This window comes from Heterocephalus glaber, unplaced genomic scaffold (genome assembly GCF_053883595.1).
Source record: "Heterocephalus glaber isolate CG9 unplaced genomic scaffold, H.glaber_assembly_v1.0 deba00001743, whole genome shotgun sequence".
NCBI lineage: Eukaryota > Metazoa > Chordata > Mammalia > Rodentia > Bathyergidae > Heterocephalus > Heterocephalus glaber.
In genome coordinates this window covers 104846-124316 of record NW_028258449.1, presented here as the reverse complement: position 1 = coordinate 124316, position 19471 = coordinate 104846, and the positions used below count along the sequence as shown (strand labels likewise).

Here is a 19471-nt window from a genome sequence, read left to right as displayed (position 1 = left end):
AGACAGTAAAAAGGAAAAAAGAATAAGGATCAGTGAACAGGCTAGGCATGGTGGCACACACCTGTAATCACAGTGCTCTGGGAGGTTAAGGCAGGAGAATCTCAAGTTCAAGTCTAGCCTGGGCCACTTAGCAAAACCTTGTCTCAAAATAAAAAATAACAAAAACCTGGAATGTAGTTCAGTGTGAAAGCCATGAGTTCAATTTCCAGTACTGGAAAAAAAAATCAGTGAGCAGAATATTCAAGAGCTCTTGGACAAACTAAAAGACCACCTTCAATTCTCATTGGCTTTGAAGAGGGTAAAGAAATACAGACTAATGGCACAGAAAATCTATGCACTGAAATTATAGCAGAAAATCCCCCAAATCTGGACAATAGAATGCCAATGGACATGACCAGAAAAGAACCTCTCCATAGGGCCAGGGATTTAGCTCAGTGGTTTTGCTGCCTGCTGTGCAAGCACAAGGACCCGAGTTCGATTCCTGGTACCAAAACCAAAAAACAACAACAAAAAAACCCCTCTCCATGACATATCATAGTGAATTGCCCAAAATTCAGAACAAAGAATATTAAAAGCTGTAAGAGAAAAACACCAAATTACTTAGAATAGCAAGCCCATAAGAATAATAGTCCATTTTTCAATAGAACTTTAAAGTCCAAGAGGGCTTGGAATGATGCATGTCAAGCCCTGAAAGAAAATAACTGCCAACCTAGATTACTATATCTTGCAAGGATGACCTTTAGAATCAAAGAAAAAAAAGGCCTTCCATAGTAAGTATAAACTGAAGAAATTAATAACCCCTAAGCCAGCATTACAGAAAATATGTAAGGGAGTCTTAAACACAGAAGAAGACAAAACAGCAAGAGCACGGGAGAGAATAAGTCTTAGTAGAAGAGTAGATAAGTGAGTGAAAGGAATGAATCAAACACTAGAAAAACAACAAAATGACAAGAATTAGTACAGGCCTTTCAATAGTAATGCTTAAAGTTAAAAGACACAGATGGGCAGTTTACAAAAGAAGACCCAATCATATGTTGCCTGTAAGAAACACACCTCATCTGCACATACACAGACTGGAAATGAAATGATAGAAAATGATACCCTGAACAGCCAGAGCCCAAAAGCAAGTAGGAGTAGCTATACTTATATCCAACAAAATATTCTTCAAGCTAAAATGAGTCAGGAGAGATGAAAAGTTTTTCCATGTCTTTTTGTAACTGGATGACAAATTATTTAATCACTGAACAATATTCCATTGCATTGCTGTACCATGGTTTTGTTTTTTATTCTTTTACCTATTGAAGGACATCTTGATTGCTTCCAAATTTTGGCTATTATGAATGAAGCTTATATAAACATTTATATTCAGATTGTTGTGTTGACATATTGTCAGCCCATTTGAATACAGGGCTGGGGGAGTGATTGCTGAGGTGTAGCTTTTTAAGAAACTGCAAGATTACATTCCTCAGTGGCTGTACTATTTTGTAGAATTCATGTTGCTCCACATTCTTATCAACATTTGGTGTTTCGTGTTTTCAATTGTAGTCAATTTAATTTTCATTCTCTAGTGACATATAATGAGGAACATGTTTTCATGTGTTGTTTGCCTTCTGTATATCTCCTTTTTCTGACTTATCTGTTCAAATACTTTGTTCATTTTATTTTTTTAATTCTTATTTTTATTAGTATGTATGAGTTTGCAGTACATAGGATTACATTCATTGTGGAGAGTTGCACACAACACATCTTAATCCTTTTTTAATATTGCCTTCTTCTAGGGGCCAGAGATTTAGCTCAGTAGTGGCTCACCTGCCTCGCAAGTGCAAGGTCCTGAGTTTGATCCCTGGTTCCAACAAAAAAAAATATTGCCTTCTACTTTGTCCATTTTAAAACTGTGTTGCTTGCTGTCTTGTTGTTGAGTTTTAAGGGTTCTTTGTATATTTTAGATATAAATCCTTTACTAGCTATTTATTTTGCAACTATTTCCCACTGTGTGTTGTCTTTTTACTCTCTTATTGATGTCTTTTGCAAGGTAGCAGTTTTAATTTTAGTGAAGATTAGTTTATTATTTCTCTTATGAGTTGTGCTTTAGGCACTTGAAGAAATCATTGTCAAACCTGCGGTAATCTACTCTGTGTTCTTTTTTTTTTTGGTACCGGGGATCGAACTCGGGACCTTGCGCTTTCGAGGCAGGTGGCAGAACCACTGAGCTAAATCCCCGGCCCAAACCTGAGGTAATCTAGATTTTCTTTTTTGTTATCTTCTAGAAATTGTAGAGTTTTGAATGTACACTTATGCCTATGATCCATTTAAGTTAATTTTTTGTGAAAGGTGTAAGGTCTGTGACTATACTGAATTTTTGTTTCTCTACTTTCCTAGCATATTTTGTTGAAATGATCATATTGTCCATTGAATTCCCTCTGTTCCTTTGTCAAGCACCAGCTGATTGAATTTGTATGGGCCTATTTCTGGACCCTTTGGTGTATTCTACTGATTAATCTGTTTTGTCTCCAATACCATGTTGTCTTGATCAATATAGCCTCATATTAAGTCTTGATGCATACAATGTTGGAGGAATGTGAAGAATTTTAACAGTATTGTTTAATTTTAAAGAGTATGTGTTATATTTTAAAAATAAAATAAAAACTTATTGTAAAAAATCTAGTGTCTATATATAATATATATACAACTAATGTATTTATTTTAAAACATAAATGGCATTCTATTATAATGCTGTTTTCATTGCTTCTCGGTCTTTTGGCTAAGATCAAGTGTATAATGCTGTTTTCTTTCTTTTTAACTCCTGCGATCCTGTCTATATCTACATGTCTTTCTATGGCATTCAAATCACTTACATATTTTCATTATTTAAACAGTGGTGCAAAACCCATCATTTACTCTTTTTTAAAATTTATTTTTATGTTTTGAGACAGGGTCTCAAGCCTTGTAGTGTAAGCTGGCCTTGAACTTGCAATGTAGCCCAGGCTGAACTTAAACTTGTGGCGATCCTCCTGCCTCAGCCTTCTGAGTGCTGGGATCACAGGTGTGCACCACTGTGCCCACCACCTTATTGGGTGACAACTTCCTGCCTCAGATCCAGTGTTCCTATCCTTTTCGAACCTATCTTCTGGAGTAGGTTGGTTAGCTTTCAAGATAGGGCATTATTTCAGCTGGTTTGCATCATTAGTTTCTCCCTTTCTCTTTGATTCTGTAGCCTAAATATAAGTTCTCCTCTCATGAAATAAATTTCTCCTCCTCAAGCCACTATTCTATGGAAATTTTATCTATATCTCTCCACTTCCTCCTTTCCTATTTACTACTCCACCATCTGCATTTTGCCTGACTCATTTCTGCAGATCTTCAAGATCCAAGGGTGACACTGAACTTAGTTGCCAAACCAGAGTCCCTGAATTCTGAGGTGGCACTAATCCCTCTCCCTCTCCAGGGTATTCTGTCACAGAAGTTCTACCAAGGACTTCTTGGTGTCTCTCTCCTGATTCTTAAATGTGGATGTTCTCAAGAATCACCCCCTTGTTTTCCCTCTTTATATTTTCTCATTTGACAACTTTGAGGCTTCACTTACTGCTTCTATGCTAAGTGACTCTAAGTTGGATATTTCTAGCCCAGATTCCTTTCTTCAAGTTCAAATCCTACCTTGCAACTTCCTGGCAGATTTTTGCACTTCACTTTCCCTCTGGGACCTCAAGTTCAATACATTCTGAACAGAGCTGGGGATGCAGTTTCTGCTAATGGCACCATCAAAACACCACTCTCACTTCTGTTTCTATATCCAGTCAGTTTGCAAATCCGTGGGTTCTGTATCTACTGTGTCTTTTCCACACATTTCCACACTGCACTTCCTCTGCCTTTGTTACCTCTAATTGACCTGTGACAATGGCCACATGCTATCGTGCCTCAGGCTCTCAACATTTCTCACATTGCAGCTCATGTTGCAGCCCCAGACTTCCTCAAGCACAGCTTTGTCACTCCCTTCTTAGAACCCTTCAACTTTCTCCAGCACATACACAAAAAGGTTTCAGTTTGACCAGACATGCAAAGCCTTTCTTACTCCAGTTTGCATCTTCCTTTTCAGTTTCTTTAAGATTCCCCTCCAAACACCGTAGGCTCAGTCATGTTGTACAGCACAGCTGCTGACTCAGGGTCTTTGGTCCCAGTCATTGTGTGCTCCTGGACTATCCACTTGACCCCACATCTTCTCATGTCCAGAATAAGACCATACTGCAAGGTTTGGTTCAAACGCAACCTCCTTCTATTCCCCATGAAGTCAGTTATCTCTTCAGTTGGAATTATTGTCCCCTTTTCTGAATAGATTTCATATTTCACATAAATCTCTTCCATGGAAGGTGACTGGATCATGGAGGCGCTGTGCTCAGGAGTGGGTCCCAGCCGACCTGCTCTGGGGGGCGGGGCTGGGTCTCCGGAGTGTGGCCTGGAAGCCCCCTCTTCCTGCCCACCTCGACAGGAGCAGCTCTTCTCCACCAGACCCTTCTACCCTGGAGCCAGGTGACTAGGGACTGAAACCTCTAAAAATGGTGAGCCCAAATAAGCCTCTCCTCCTTTAAGTTGGGTGTTCTGCCCCAGTGAGGAGAAAGTGCCTAAGACCAGGTCTTCTCTCCATTTTGTATCTCCTGCTGTCATCTTGATGGGTCTGCTACAGTTGAATGCAGCTTTATCTTCGTGCCTCCCTCAGGTGGTTCCTGAGGCAGAGCTTGGCAGAAGTAAGCAGCCACAAGTATATATCGAATTCTAGTTGTAATTTGCACTTCCATGAGGACTAATGATGCCATGTGTATCTTCTTTGGACAAATACTTTTTCAAATCCTTTCCCATTTATTCATGGAGTTATTTGTTTTTTATTGCTGAGTTGTAAGTATTCTTTTTATATTTCAAATATTAGTCTTATCAGATATAAGATTTGCAAATATTTTCTCCCATTCTGTGACACTTTCAGTTTCGGAAGTGTCCTTTACGGTAGAAAAGTTTAAGATTTTGATCAGCCGCTGTTTCTATTGTGTTGCTTATGTTTTTTGTGTCACACCTAACCAAGGTAATGAAGTATTTATTACACCTATGTTTTCTTCTGAGAGTTTTATGGTTTCAGCTCTTTGGTCCTTTTGAATTTTTTATTAAATGTGATGTGAGGTAAGGGTCCAGCCTCATTCTTTTATATATAAATTCACTTGTACCACTTATTGATCCTTTTTTGGGGGGGCGGATACCAGGGATCGAACTCAGGTCCTTGCACTTGCAAGGCAGGCGGCAGAACCACTGAGCTAAATCCCCAGCCCTTTATTTTTTTTAAAGGAGGAGAAGTTTATTTAGCTCACAGTCTGGGTTGGTGTTTTTTTGGTACTGGGGATCGAACTCAGGACCTTGCGCTTGCGAGGCAGGTGGCAGAACCACTGAGCTAAATCCCCAGCCCTAGCTCACAGCCTGTAGAGGTTTCAGTCCATAGTCAGCTGGCTCCAAGGCAGGGTGGCGTGGCAGAGGGCGTCGCAGAGCAGAAACTTTCCGTGGAGTCCACATGGTCGCAAAAGCCACAAGGGAAGCTTTCTGGCCCTTTCATCTTATCCAGACTGCTGGGATTAGGGTGGTGCTAAATGGGGAACATGCTTTTTCCTGCTTCTCTGCAGTTAAAGCCGGACTTACTGACAGAGGTTTCCCCATTCCCTCAACATATCCGGGCCTGCCCAGCCTGACACTTCCTCTCAAACATCTCAGGAATTTTCTTTGTTCTCTAACCTCCCCGCCAAGTCTAAATGAGATGTGGGTTTGTGCACTGAGCTTGTGTCGGTAATGTCTGATAACCAGTGAATTTGCTGGGCCCAGATGACTTGTGCTCTGTGTAACCAATGCAAAGTGCTCAACTCCTGCAAGCCCACCCCTCTCCTGAGAGTATAACCTGCCCTGCTCAACCCCAGAGGAGGGTCAGACTCTGTGGAGAAGTCCCAGGCTGACCCGCTGGTGTTAAAAATAAAACTGTACACTTTGCCTTCAAAACTTCTGGGCGTGTCTTCCATTCTCCTGGACAACCTGTGTTAAGCTGTAGACACTAGAGCTGTATATTCTAGCTGGCACTTTGCCACTACAGCGCCAAGTCAGTGAGTGGACTGATTTAATAATCACACACCCTTAATCCCAGCATCACACACTCTAGATTCAGCTGCCTCTGCAAAAGCTTCATCTAAGACTGCATGGGGCTTTGGGGGACATCTAGACACAACCATAACACTCTGCCCCTGGCCCCCAAAGACTCATGTGCATTCCTTAACACAAAGGCATTTAGTCCATCTCTAAGAGTTGCCAAAGTCCTGAAGGCTTCAGTATTGCTGAAAAGTCCAAGTTCCAAGTCTCCTAGGAGATTTAATGCAAATTCTTTTTTTTTTTTTTTTTTTTTTTGGTACCAGGGATCAAACTCAGGACCTTGTGCTTGCGAGGCAGGCACAGTGCCACTGAGCTAAATCTTGGCCCTAATGCAAATTCTTAGCTGCAAGGCCCTGTACAAATAAAAAGAAAGTTAAACACTTCCAACATTCAATGGCACAGGGTAGACATTTCCAATCCAAAAGTTACAAATGGGAATACAAAGGAATGGGACCAAAGCAAGTCCAGTATCCAGCAGAGAAAAAATTAAATCCCACAGTTCCACTTCCAGCATCACCAGCAATCTGTGGCAAGTTGTAAATTCAAAGGGCTTCAGTGGCTCTGCATGGCATTTCTTATGTTTGTAGCTCCCATGGCTTCTCTCTTGGGCAGGTTCTGCTCTCTCCTCACAGTTTTCCTCAGATGATCCACATTCCTGTCTTCTCCAAACTTCTGGGGTCTCCACTGCACCTTCAGCTTCACATTCAGCTTCATACATTGCCCTCTCAGAGGCTCACTGCCTGATGTCCCAGGCCTTCTTCTGAAATCTGTGTGGAAGCCGCCCTGACCCCATAACTCTTGCATTCTGCATGGGCCTAAAACCAGCACCATGTGGATGATGCCAAGGTCTGTGCCAGGTGAAGCAGCAGCCAGGCTTCCTTCTCTCTTGGCTGTAGGGGCCCAGTGCCTATGAACCAAATCCCAAGGAAAAACTTCCCTAGGCTGCTGCCATTCTGGAACACGGTGCCCTGAGGTTCTCTTCTCAAAGCAAAGTCTTTCACTTTTGCAATTTTGAGGCTGCAAAGGGTGGAGTCATGGTGCTTCTTATGATGCCCTCAGGCCATCTTCTCTATTCTTCTGTTCCATCTCAGCAATCAAGATCTCCTCTGCTCTCTTTACAGTCCTCAGCTTTACTGGAGCTTCCTTTCTGGCCAAATCCAAAACATTTTAAATCATTCTGCTGGGCTTTTTGCTCTTGACTCTTAACATAGATCTGGCTAAAAGGCCCCAACAGTAACCATGCTACTGCCTCAATATTTGACTGCCTTGAAATTTCTTCTGCAAGATTAATTAGACCACTGCCCTTAATCTCAGTCTCAGGCAAAGTCTCTGGACACAAACAAAATGCAGACACACTTTCTGCCAGGCCATAACACACATCGTCTGGAGTCCAGCAGCCAATGCAGTTCTTCTTCCCAGCAGAAACCTCCCAAGCCTGGTCTTTACCAGCTTTCTGGTCTTCTGAGCTCTAACCAGAATCTCCCATACAGAACAGCCTAAGGCGTTCTAGTGCTGCTCTTTTCAGCCAGCATCTCTGAACCTTTGCTAATTCTTCCCCTTCCCACAAGCCAGTTCCAAAGGCTCTTGAGCAACATGGCCAGGTGATGTCACAGCAATGAACCCATTTCTCTGGTACCAAATTTCTGTTTAGTTATTTTTCTCTCATTGCTGAGACAAAATATCTGACACCTAAACTTAAAGGAGGAAAGGTTTATTTAGCTCACAGTTTGTAGAGGTTTCAGAACAAAATCAGCTGGTCCCAAGGCAGGGCGGCCTGGCAGAGGGCATTACAGAGGAGAAACAGTTCATGGAGTCCACATGGTCGCAAAAGCCAGGTTAGTTTTATTTTATTGATTTTTTTTTTACCTTTTCTTTTTAGCAGCATTGAAATATTTTACTCAAATTTAACCACATCGGGCCGGGGATTTAGCTCAGTGGTTTGGCTGCCTGCTGCGCAAGCGCAAGGACCCAAGTTTGATCCCTGATACAAAAAAAAAAAAAGAAATTTAACCACATCTGCCTAGTTGCTTAGCCAGTCTCTTGCTAATGTAATACTTTTGAGTGATACTGTCTTATGAAACTTTGAGTCTCTGAGATCCCAGAATTTCTCCACTGCTTCTGGTTTTCTGTCCTACAGTGCATAAAAAGGAGCCAAGTTTCACCTGTCTGCCCTCAGCCTCCCACCAGCTCACCATCTGGCATCTCTGGCAGAAATCTCTCATCAGAAGCTAACTTCACTGGACTCCCGGGCCGTCAGAGTGAGCAGGGCGGTCTGGAACACACAGATGAAGCCATGGGCTGATTTGAGGTGTGTGCACCTGCCTGTGGTCCTGGAAGCTGGGGGTGATGAATTAGTAGCCTCAGGGCCCTCTTTGGACCCTTTCAGGGTGGGATGGGTGTCCCAGTGCCCACTCTTCCCTAGCAAGTCCCCCATCACCTGTGTCCATGCGTCCCCAGGGAACAGGAGTAGCAAGCAGCCTAACGTTCACACTTGTCCAGGCTACCTAGTGACTGAACAGAGTGGAGAACTTGGATAGGAGCCTCGCTGGAAAGGAAAACCAATTCCATCCACTATTCCCACCTCCCAGAGTGGAGACAAGGAAAGGCAGGGATTTTCCCTTAGCCATCACGCAGTCGTAGCCCCTGCACCATAAAACACTGTGAGGTGTGACTGATCCTTCAAGCTGCACTCAGCCAGGAAGGAACCATGGAAAGCCGGATCTGCTTCAGCTCTGGAGCTGTGTGCTAACAGAGCAGGAATGAGGCATGGGCTCAGGTCTCTGGCTCCAACTGCTTCCTTTGCATCAGTCCCTTGAGTGCTAGGGATGCCAGGATGAGAGCTGCTGACCTGGAGGTGGCTTTGCCTCCCCTGCTCCTGGAGCTCCTGTGGCACTGAGGACAGCTTCCCCAGTGACAGCCAGCAGGGGCCTGGGGTCAAGAGCACTCAGTTAGGGGTCAGAGAGACCTGGGCTTGGGCCTGGGGTCCCAGCTCTCCTTGGCTCTGGGGTGGCGGCAGGCACCGCTTCACTCAGCCTCAGTTTCCTGTTAATGAATGCAGACAGCAGTGCTGACATGGACGGCATGTGCCTCGGTGCTGTCCACATCCAAAGTAAACTAATAACATAAAATTAGGTGCTGTCCAAGGCAGGGCGCTGTGGATGCTCATCCGAGAGGCCGTGAAGCGTGGTTGACAGGGAGGAGGCGCTGGCCCCACTCTGCTTCCTCCTCGTGCCGACGCAGCCCTGTGCTTTAGTGTTCACAATTATGAAGTAAAAGGTGACAGTTCCTGTGCCTTGAGAACAGGGCAGAGGGGAAGAGGTAGTTTCACAAGATTCCCCCCAAGTGCCCCGAGAGCTGAAAAATCCACAACTGAACGACTCAATTAGAACTAGATGTGGGGCTTTCATATTTAGATCTTTAAAAAAAATTAACACACATCTCACTGCTGTGGTAATAAGCACCCGTAAGTGCAGCACCAGTGGCACGCAGGAGACGCTCGCTGTGGTGTCTTGTTCTCAAGCACAGAAGCCTCAATGCTGCCTGGGGTGAAGATGGCACCTCAGTGTACCCCCTAGCCATGCCTGTGCCCTCTTCCGGCCGGCTCACTGAGTCCGAGGGCCCAGATGACAGAGCCTTTCTGTCAACAGCAGACTCACAGTAGTAGTGTCTTTCTTAGAGGGCTGTTGGATGGTCAAACCTGTAAAGGTTTATACAGATACTGCCTGGTACATGGTAGGTAGTGTGGTGTTTGGTAATGGTTTGCATTTTGTCACTCGCCAGTGTCCCTGCAATTCTCTTTCCTGCCAGGCTGACTGCCTGAGGGTGGACAACACCGATGGGTGGGTTACTTGGGACAGCGTCCCCGGACGGCCTCAGTCCTCCATTGTCACTCTTGGTTTTTCAACACTTTCTGTGCTCGTAGATGTAATTAAAACGTTTGTTTATGTGCGAGTGAGCAAACCTAAGAGGAAGGTGACTGACTGCCTGCTGTTCTGTGCGCTGTCTCTGGCTCTCTGAGTTTGTCTCAGACGCCGATGTGGGGGGTGGGGGTGGGGGGGAATCGCCTCTTTCCTCTTGGGGGCTGAGACCCCAGGCGGGAGCTGGGCTCTGCAAGCCTTTGAGGTCTGTAGGAGGAAGATGTGTGCTCTGCCTTTAGGGGACGCTGCTCTTCCGGGATCTCCACTGCCAGGAAAGGGGAGGGCAGAGGCCAACAGCTGTGGTGACATCAGCAAGGGGCCAGAATCAAGTTACTCAGCCCAGAGTTCAAGTTTTCAGTTCCAGTTTCCAGAGTGCAAGTTGGGAGTTCAGAGTTCTCTTCCTGTTGAAATGGGAGCTTCCTGGGGCAAGCAGAGGACTCTTATTTAAAGCTTTGTTTGTGGGCCTTTTCTGGCAGAACCACCTCCTCCAGTGATCGCTGGAGCCTGAGAGAAGGCAGGTGAGCAGCCCTGGCCACCCGACCCGTGCCCAGCGAGGCCGACCGCCCCTTCCCTGCCTGCTGCAGAAACTTGCAGGACTTGTCCTGTCTGGCCTGCACGACTTTTGCTGGGTTTCTTTGCTGGGCCAAGGAAAATGAAAGCTAAATCCAGGAAGGCTTGACACAGCCTTGTACCCCTGTTCACAGCACTTGGGAGGCTGAGGTGGGGGATCCCATGTGCTCAGGACTTTGACAGCAATCTGTCCACACAGTGAGACCCCATCTGGACAAAGAGAAGACAAGAGAGAGAAAAGTTGCCAGCTGTCAAAGCTTGGATTTATTTAAGCTGGAAATCAGAATCTCCTGGAAACCCTAAGGCCTAAGATGGAAGGTGTTGACAAGAGCCCAAGGGGAGACAGGGCCGGCCTGCATCCCACACGGCAGCTTTGCTTCCCTTCCCTCTCTTCCTGTCTTTCTGTCTCCTTTGAGAGGGGTCTCTCTGTGCCAGCGGCAGTGGCTCGGCTCGGTCTCGGACTCCTGAGCACGTGACCCACCTTCCCCTCCTGACTGCCGGTCCCACTGTGGTGGCTGCTTCCTCTCTTCTCACACCAAAAGTCGCGTATCTCCATAGAATTAGAGAGACTCAGATGGGATCACAGAAGAGGACTTGAGTTATCTTACCTATGGTTATACTGCTTTTAAGTTTTTTTACTGTGTTCCTTCCTTAAGAAAGTATCTTCCTATTTCTCTAAACAGCCACGTCCTAGATAAATATAGATAGGCCTCTGTCCTTATAGAAAGAGTAGTGAAAACTTCTCCAGTGCATTGCTTCTCTGCATAGGATGAAATCCAGGACAGAGAATACTGAAGTTTATAAATGGCAGAACATTGGTTTATGAAATTCGTGGCTGACTTGCGTGCGTCTTACCTAAAACCATCCTTTGGGCTGGGTGGGGTCCAGGTTGTGGCTTCCCTTTGTGAGATAAAGGCCTGCCCGGTTTGGGTTCACAGCCTGAAGCTAAGGATGCGCAGCTGTCCATCATGGTACCGTGCTCAGTTGTTCCTTCTGAAGCTGTTTCCACAATTTATAGTGTAGGAGACCCACATGCTATTCTGCCACTCGGTGGAAACACATCTGTGGTGTAAGAGCTCCAACCGGGTCAGAGATATGGCACCGTGTCCTCTCCACTCCTGGCCTTTCCACTGGAAGAATCAGGCAAACTGAGTCCCAGCAAAAACTCCCCACAAACCTCCTAGAAAGTGACTTGCAAAGGTTGGGGTCTGGGATGTTGGATTTTGTGGTGGGGTTATAGTGACTTTTATTCATTTCTAGGAAACTGAATCCCACAACCAGGGCGGAAGGAGGGGGTGAGGACTCAGCAAGCTGTGAATCATCATTCCCCAGCACCAGCCAGCCTGTCTCCTGAACTCAGCTTGGCCATGGCCTCTCGAGGTGGGAGTCTGGGCTCCAGTTCAGATGAAGACAGCAGCATGAGCTTTCGGGAGAAGCTTCTGCGGATCAACTTGAGCCTGGGGGCCCAGGACGTGGAGGGCATGAAATTCCTCTGCATGGGGCTGGTCTTTGAGAAGAGGCTGGAGAGGTCCAGCTCAGCCTCAGATCTGTTTGACCTCCTCCTGGAAGAGGAGCTGCTCAGTGAGGACAATGCCTTCTTCCTGGCCGAGCTCTTGTACAGCATCAGGCAGAACTCACTGCTGCGGCACCTCGGATACACCAGGGAGTGTGTGGAGCAGTGGCTGCCCACCCGAAGGAGGCTGTCCCTGTTCAGGTGAGGAGGGGTCTTTTTGACCTACCATGCATTCTGTCCTTTTGCTTTGAAAGGAAGACGGAACTGAGGTCTTTTCCTTAACTTGCTCCTTGGAGGAAAAGCCAGGAGATTCTAAATCAGGAGGCTCCTCAGTTTCACCAGCCAGAGAACCAAGCAGTTGGGGGTCAGGAGACCCCAGCCCCAAACTGCACTTGGATCTGGCTTCCCTGTGTTCAGCTCGCCCTCCCTGAATCGAGCCCTCTGTCTCTGTGTCATGACTCCTTCCTCGGGAGTCACCACGTGTCTTCCTGTCTCGAGGGTCTGAAGAAGGTCTGACAAACACTCAGAGTCCAATAAGTAAAGAGAAAAAGGCTGTGTCTGGGGAAGGGAGGGACATCACTCACGCCTGTCCAGTTAATATTCTGATAGTTTTGGGTGGGAATGCAGAGAAGTAAAATCTAACAGGCATTTCCCTGAGGAGTTACAGTGTGGGCATCAGGGCTCTCCTGGGCCACACCAAGACCACAGCATTTGAAATCACCTCTCGACCTGTGTCCCCACCAGAGAGCCACGTTGAGGGTTATTTTGTGTCTTGGGTGTTCACGCTGGCACCAGGGTGAATTCCAGGAGTCCTCAGGCCTCGCACTGGACCTGTGGGGAATGCCCTGTGGCATGCAGGGCACCGATGAGTGGGGGAAACACTGTTTTCCTGGGCACGGACAGGGTGACTGGAGAGGTAGCAGGGGCCACCTCCCTTTCCTGGGCGAGGGTGATGGCCAGCGGTGGCTGATCCTTGCCGTGGGCTGTGAGGGAGCTTCTAGACTGGGTCATGAGAGAGAAAGGTATGCAGGGATTGTTTTATGTCTTCCCAGTGCTAGAAGCTCAGTGTTTATGTTTTTGAGTCTGTAAAGTGAGGTTCATGATTGTCCACTCCTAGTGTTCATCCTCCAAAAGACAGTAACAGTCATGGAAGCCTGGACTTGCTGTGTGGGGGCTTCACTGTTCTTTTGGGTGTGTGTCTTAGAAACCTGCTCTACGAGCTGTCAGAAGCCATCGACTCAGAGAAGCTGAAGGACATGACCTTCCTTCTTCAGGACCACATTCCCAAAACCCAGATGGTGAGTGGGCTGGCAGAGGGGCTGGGCAAGCACGGCTTCACAGTGGTCAGTGGTCAGGAGACATGGGGGTCATGTTCTGTAGGGGCAGTGGCCTCAGCGTAAGGGTCAGGGGCACCTGGACTCTGGTCCTGGTTCTGCTACCGACCCTATGTTGTGGGCAGGTAAGCAAACGTTTCTGAGTCTTTCTCCTGTGTCTGCTTGTGGACAAGAACTGCTTCCCCCTTTCACTGTGGGAGTAGAGGGAAGACTGCTCAGAAAGCGCTAGCAAGGCCACATTCATGCTGCAGCTACAAAGGAAATGCTAATGGTGGAGGTGGTGAACATGGCCAATGGGTTGTGTGCTCACCACCAGCTCCTGTGACAGTGTTGAAGGGGCTCAGGTGCCCGTGTCAGGCGATAACAGTCTCCCTTGTGGGATTTACATGAGGATCGAACAAGACAGATGCCTGTGGTGTTAACAGGCCTGCCCTCCAGGCCTCAAAAGTGTTTTTCTTTTGACTCTAAAAACTTGTGACAAGCAAGTGAGTTCATTTGAGACTTCAGATTCTATGCTGTAACACTGGATTTCTCTTTTTGTTTCCTAGAGTTCTTGAATTTTGACAGTTTTACAGATTGACCTATGGGGGCTTGCAAAATGGAAATATTACAATTCTGTCACTTTGTTTTCTCCTTATCTACTGTTGGTTACCCAGTGACACGGTTTATATATATGAGTTTTTCTTTTTTCTTTTACTTGCCCAGTTTTCAAGATAATAGTTTTCCTGTCATTCTTCAAAGATGAGCAATTATAAATATATGTATAAAGTCGAACATATTAATTTATTTTATTTTTTTGGAACCAGGGCTCGAACTCAGGACCTTGCACTTGCCAGGCAGGCGTGGTGCCACTGAGCTAAATCCCTAGCCCAAACACATTAATTTAAATACACTTGAGGGGTTTCATTCATTATAATTATTATCCTTATTAAAGTTCAATTGCTCTTTTTTTTTTTTCTTTCCTGGTAATAGGGGTTGAGCCCAAGGCCTTTGCACTGAGCTACATCCCTAGCCCTTTTTTAAATCTTTGGGACAGGGTCTTTAAGTTGCTAAATTGCCCAGGCTGGGCTTGAACGTGCAATCCTTCTGCTTTAGCCTCCAAGAATGCTGGAATTACAAGTATGCACCATCATGAACTGCTCCCTTTTTTAACCAGTGGGAGTCTTCAAGTTGATTCCTCAGTCATTTTGATGTGACACTGATAGTCTTTGAAGACTTCTTTGCTGTCTGAAAAAACTCTCAGGTTCATTTTGTAAGCCTTTTTGTCCCATCCTAGATTCCATTCCTTCTAGAAAAAGCCCTGGTTTCTTTTAATAAGAAATTTTATTTCAAGATCACAAACTAGGTGCTGGGGATGCTCCTTGCCTCTGGTTTGACCAATGCATTGATCCTAGATTGGACAGAGATAGGAAATATGGAAAATATTTTAATATATGATACCTTGAGTTAATACTTCCATTTTCAATTTGAATTTACACTTTTTACTTAATCCCTTCGGTATTACAGCTATATTTCCTTTTCTCCACATTGAGAATCCTCAAAGGGAGTGACAGAAATAGAATGTTGTATAACCTTGTTTTATTTCATGTTCCACCTACAACAGCCTCACAATATCATTACTGATCCTCACTCGTATCACCAGAATGATTATTCTTCATATCTGGAAAGTTAGTTTGCATATTATACCCATTTTCTCCCCATGTTTTTAGAGTTGAAGTATACTGTTTCTATATTTTTGGAGAATACAGCCATAATATGCTATGAGGAGTGATTAAAAATATAGTGAATGCTTAAATTTAAAAAATATTATAGTAAGAGATACACTGTCATTAATCCTTCTTAAAATACCCCCCCCCCACACACACTTCAAACACACCTATCTCTTTGTTTTGGCCTTTTTCTGTTTTTTTTGTTTTTGGATGCCGGAGATTGAACTCAGGACCTTGTGCTTTAAAAGCAGCTGGCAGAACCACCGAGCTAATACCTAGCCCTGTTTTTGCCTTTCTGAAGCAGCTCTGAAAGTACTCTTCCCTAAGTGTTTTTAGTTGTGCTGTTGTGGCTGCCTCAATGTACTGAACTGATTAAAAATGTTTCCCTTTCATGATCATTTTTACTTTTGAGAGAACCAGAAGTTGCACTGTGCCAGATCTACTGAATAAGGTGCTTGAGGACACACTGTAATGTTATTTAATTTAAATTTTTATTACCTCAGGCAAGTAGCTTTATTGCTTTAGTCCTTTAGGAAATGACTACTCAGAGATGTCTTCCAGGTGTAGTTGGCTTTTGGGTTTTGAGTTTGTTTCAAGATCCTACCTCTTCAATTTATTGGGGACAAGAAGTTGCTGCCTATTGGCCTAGCCCCTGGTTCTTTGGCACTGGCCTATAGTATTATTTATGATCCTTAGGCAATCTAAGTCTTGGCATACAAGGAATAACAACTGATTAGAACAGCTGTCTCCTTGGCTAAAACAGTACAGTCAGCATTAACAGTAGCATCAAACACAGCCTAGAAAGTGACAAACTGTGGTAACTATTAATTTGCCACCTTTAACTCCATCAACTATATTTGTGGTTATATAACAAAATCCAAAACAAAGCAGAAAATTATATACAGTAAGTATGCCCTCAGCATGGCAAGCTTACCCTTGGGGAGAAAATTTAAAAGGCGTCTGGGGGAAAAATATAGAAATAGAAGAGGAAGAGATTAGAAGCAAGGCTAGAGGACAAAGGAAGATCGTGCAAACTTTGGGAAAATGGTGAAGAAGAGAAGAGGAAAAGAGAAAAGGAAGAAATAAAAATAAGAACAGAACAACAACAACAAACTAGAAACAATGTTCATACTAATAGAAAAATATGAACAGATAATCAAGGGGAGAAAGAAGAAGAAAGAAGAAAAAAATGTCCCCTTCAGGGTATGTCTCTGCTGTCACTGGTAAACACACTGGGCAGACAGCCCAGATACGTGATTAATCCCAGCAAGCCAGCCATAGATTTATGGTGGGGTAGTGGATAATCCCAGCAAACCTGAACCTTTAGTTCCACTGAAGTTCAAGCTGGTTTCTGGCTGTGACCTGGAACCTGATTTGCTCAGCCTGCAACACTCCATGTGCCTCCTCCTGGACTGAACTCAGCTCTGCCTTATCCTGATACTGGGAGCTGCTAAATGGAGCCAGCCCAAAGCTGCTCTGAGTTCCGAGCTCAGTTGGCCTCTTTCCAAGATGGCTACTGGGCAGTCCCCTCTCCTGGGTGATGTCTGAACCTGAATAACTCACCAAGCAGTTTGCCAGGTCCACTGCTCCATTCCACTGGTGGGTTTTTATGCAGAGGCCTCTAGGGTCACCAGTAGTCACCAGGTGTCTGCAAGTTCAACTCCCCCACTCCCATGAGTTAGGGCTCGGGGTGAAAATGCTGCTTGCCACCTCTCCCTTTTGCATTGAGCTCTTTCTCTTTACTCTCCCCATGGGGTTCAATTCTCACTTCAGATCCTTGCTGGGCCCGGGGACCTATCTCCCTTTTTCTGTTCTTCACATTGCTATATTCCAGCATCGGGACATCAAATCTTGGAGAGACTATTTCTCTGCTGTTCACCATTCCACCATCTTCCTGGAAGTCTCCAATTTTTATTACTTCATGTTCGCAGTACATAATGATTACAATCATCATAGGGAGTTGGTACATGTACACATCGTTTTGTTTGGTTTTGGTACCGGGGATTGAACTTGGGTCACTCTGCTTGCGCAGCAGGCAGCAAAACCACTGAGCTAAATCCCTGGCCCCCACAACACATCTTAATTCTTTTTCATCCCCTCACACCATCATGTTTTTAAGAGGCTGCTTTGTATTTATGGCATTTCAGTAGCAGTGTTCATATAGACATGAAAGAAGACTCCCAGAACTGCTTCAGAAAGTGGCAAGAACGATGGTATAAGTGTGTTCAATTTGAGGAGTATATTGAGAGGGGTTAGTGGCAAGTGTCTCTTACTATATTTTTTGTTGTTTTTTGTTTTTTGGGTATCGGGGATCGAACTCAGGGCCTTGCACTTGGGAGGCAGGAGCAGTGCCATTGTGGTAAATCCCTGGCCCTATGTTTTTTTAATCACTCATCATATAGTTTGATCACATATCCTACACTCTCCCTTGTTTTAGTCTATACATAATCCTTGTTCTATAAGTATTTATGTTTTTTAGATGTCTATATGTGTGTGTTAGATTGTGTATGTGTGTTAAATGTCTATGTGTATGTTAGATGTGTATATGTGTTAGATGTCTACCTGTGTGTTAGATGCATGTGTGTTAGATGTCTGTATTTGGCTGAAGGGTCCAAGAGTTGCTGGAGAACAGAAACCCCAGGGATCTTTGTCTTGGGTAGTTTCTGAGCAGCACCGTGCCATGTGTTCCGGCATTTTACTATAAACAGAGAAAGAATCCCTCAGTTTTGGAAAAGGTTCTTGTGGTTTGAAGGTTCTCTCCCCACTAGGGCATCTTCTCCGGAGCTCGTGTTCAGAAACAGTGGAGCCCTTCCTGTCTTGTCTTTGAGGGCTGGGAGGGAAAGGTGTCTGCTACCAGAGTCCCAGATACTCTGGACACCAAGGCCCAGCTCTCCATGGAGGAAAGTGGATGTGTTCTTTCTCTTTTGCTGGCACAGTCCCAGACCTCTTTTGAAGGCATCTGTAGCTGCAGAATCCTTTTGTGGTCAGAGCATTCCAAACATTTCTCCCCTGGTAAATCAGGTTTTCAGTTAACAAAGGTCCAGCAACCAACTGGTTTTGTACTTTTCTCAGTCCAACAGGAAAACAAAAGTCATTGTATGTGGCAGTTTAGGAAACCTGCACTTCCTTCTTGGGTTCCAAATAATCTCACTTCATTTCCAAGGATGTCTGAGTCCACCTGTCAGAACCATGGCCAAACTGCACGCACAGATGACACAGGTGACTCGGTTGGACTCTGCAGTCCGACCAGGATTTGTGGAGGGTGCAAAGTATCCTCTTTGCCAACCCAGGGGAGCTTCCTGCCAGTATTTTTTTTTTTTTTTTTTTTTTGGTACCGGGGATTGAACTCAGGACCTTGCGCTTGCAAGGCGGGTGGCAGAACCATTGAGCTAAATCCCCAGCCCCTTCCTGCCAGTATTAATGAGAGAGCATTATCTGCAATTGCAAATGCAAAACACTGACCAGGGAAATAAGGTTCCTAGAGCTGTGGGAAGTGGGCCAGATCCCTCAGCCCAAAGGGAAAGGTCTTAAATTCTCATGACATTCCCACAGGAACAAACACGGCCTTGAAGTGTTCTGGACTTTTTTACGCATTTAAGCAGTGTGGCTGTTAACACACTTCCTGAGGCTGGGACAGTGGTCAGGAAGTCCTTCCCAGCTTTGCTGCCAGCAGGATGGCTGGACGGAAGGGAGCTTCTCCCAAATCCACTCGCTTCCTGTTGAGGAAGCAAAATGAAAGAGCTCTCAGCCTTTGCCTGCTAGCACTCTCCAGGGGTGTTCTTAACCTAATGTCTGGGCCCCATTTAAATTGTGATTGTGTGCACATGTGTGCTTGTGTGTGTGACTGTTCATATGCGTGTGTGGTGTCTCATTTACTAAACATTTAATAAACTTTTTACAAGGTATTTCATCATTGCTTCTGGGAATCAGATCTTTTTCCTTTTGTTCTTCCTGGTAGGCAGTAGTTGAGTTTCAGTTTTGAGGTTCAGGAAGAGCAGTCTATGGCTCAGAGGAACCTCTTCCCCCTCCTCTCTCCTAATGGTGCGCGGCCACAGGAGGGGCCCACACGTTGCTTTGGCTTTTTAGTCTTGTGTCTGAAATTCCTTGAAAATGTACTTTCTCTTTCGTACTAGGGATCGAACCCTGTTCCTTGGCGCTGAGCTGTAACTCTAGTCCTTTTTTATTTTGAGTCAGGGCCTCACTATGTCAGTAACTTCCCCAACCTGGGCTTGAACTGGTGACCCTCCTGCCTCAGCATCCCAG

The 19471-nt window shown here is 45.2% G+C and overlaps 1 protein-coding gene across 4 annotated transcripts in view; it reads left to right on the top strand.

The window, feature by feature from the left end:
• The first annotated feature begins 10407 nt into the window (after positions 1-10407).
• Positions 10408-19471, top strand: part of Casp10 (caspase 10) — a 38394-nt gene continuing 29330 nt past the window's right edge. For 3 of the 4 annotated variants that reach the window (XR_002391467.2, XM_004871629.4, XM_087200357.1), the window contains exons 1-3: positions 10408-10600; positions 11913-12366; positions 13370-13463. Coding sequence is in view for 3 of the 4 variants with exons in the window: in XM_004871629.4 (XP_004871686.1) it covers positions 12020-12366; positions 13370-13463 (441 nt within the window). In the remaining variant the exon portion in view is untranslated. The remainder of the gene's footprint in view (positions 10601-11912; positions 12367-13369; positions 13464-19471) is intronic. The other variant, XM_087200356.1, reaches the window with a different exon arrangement.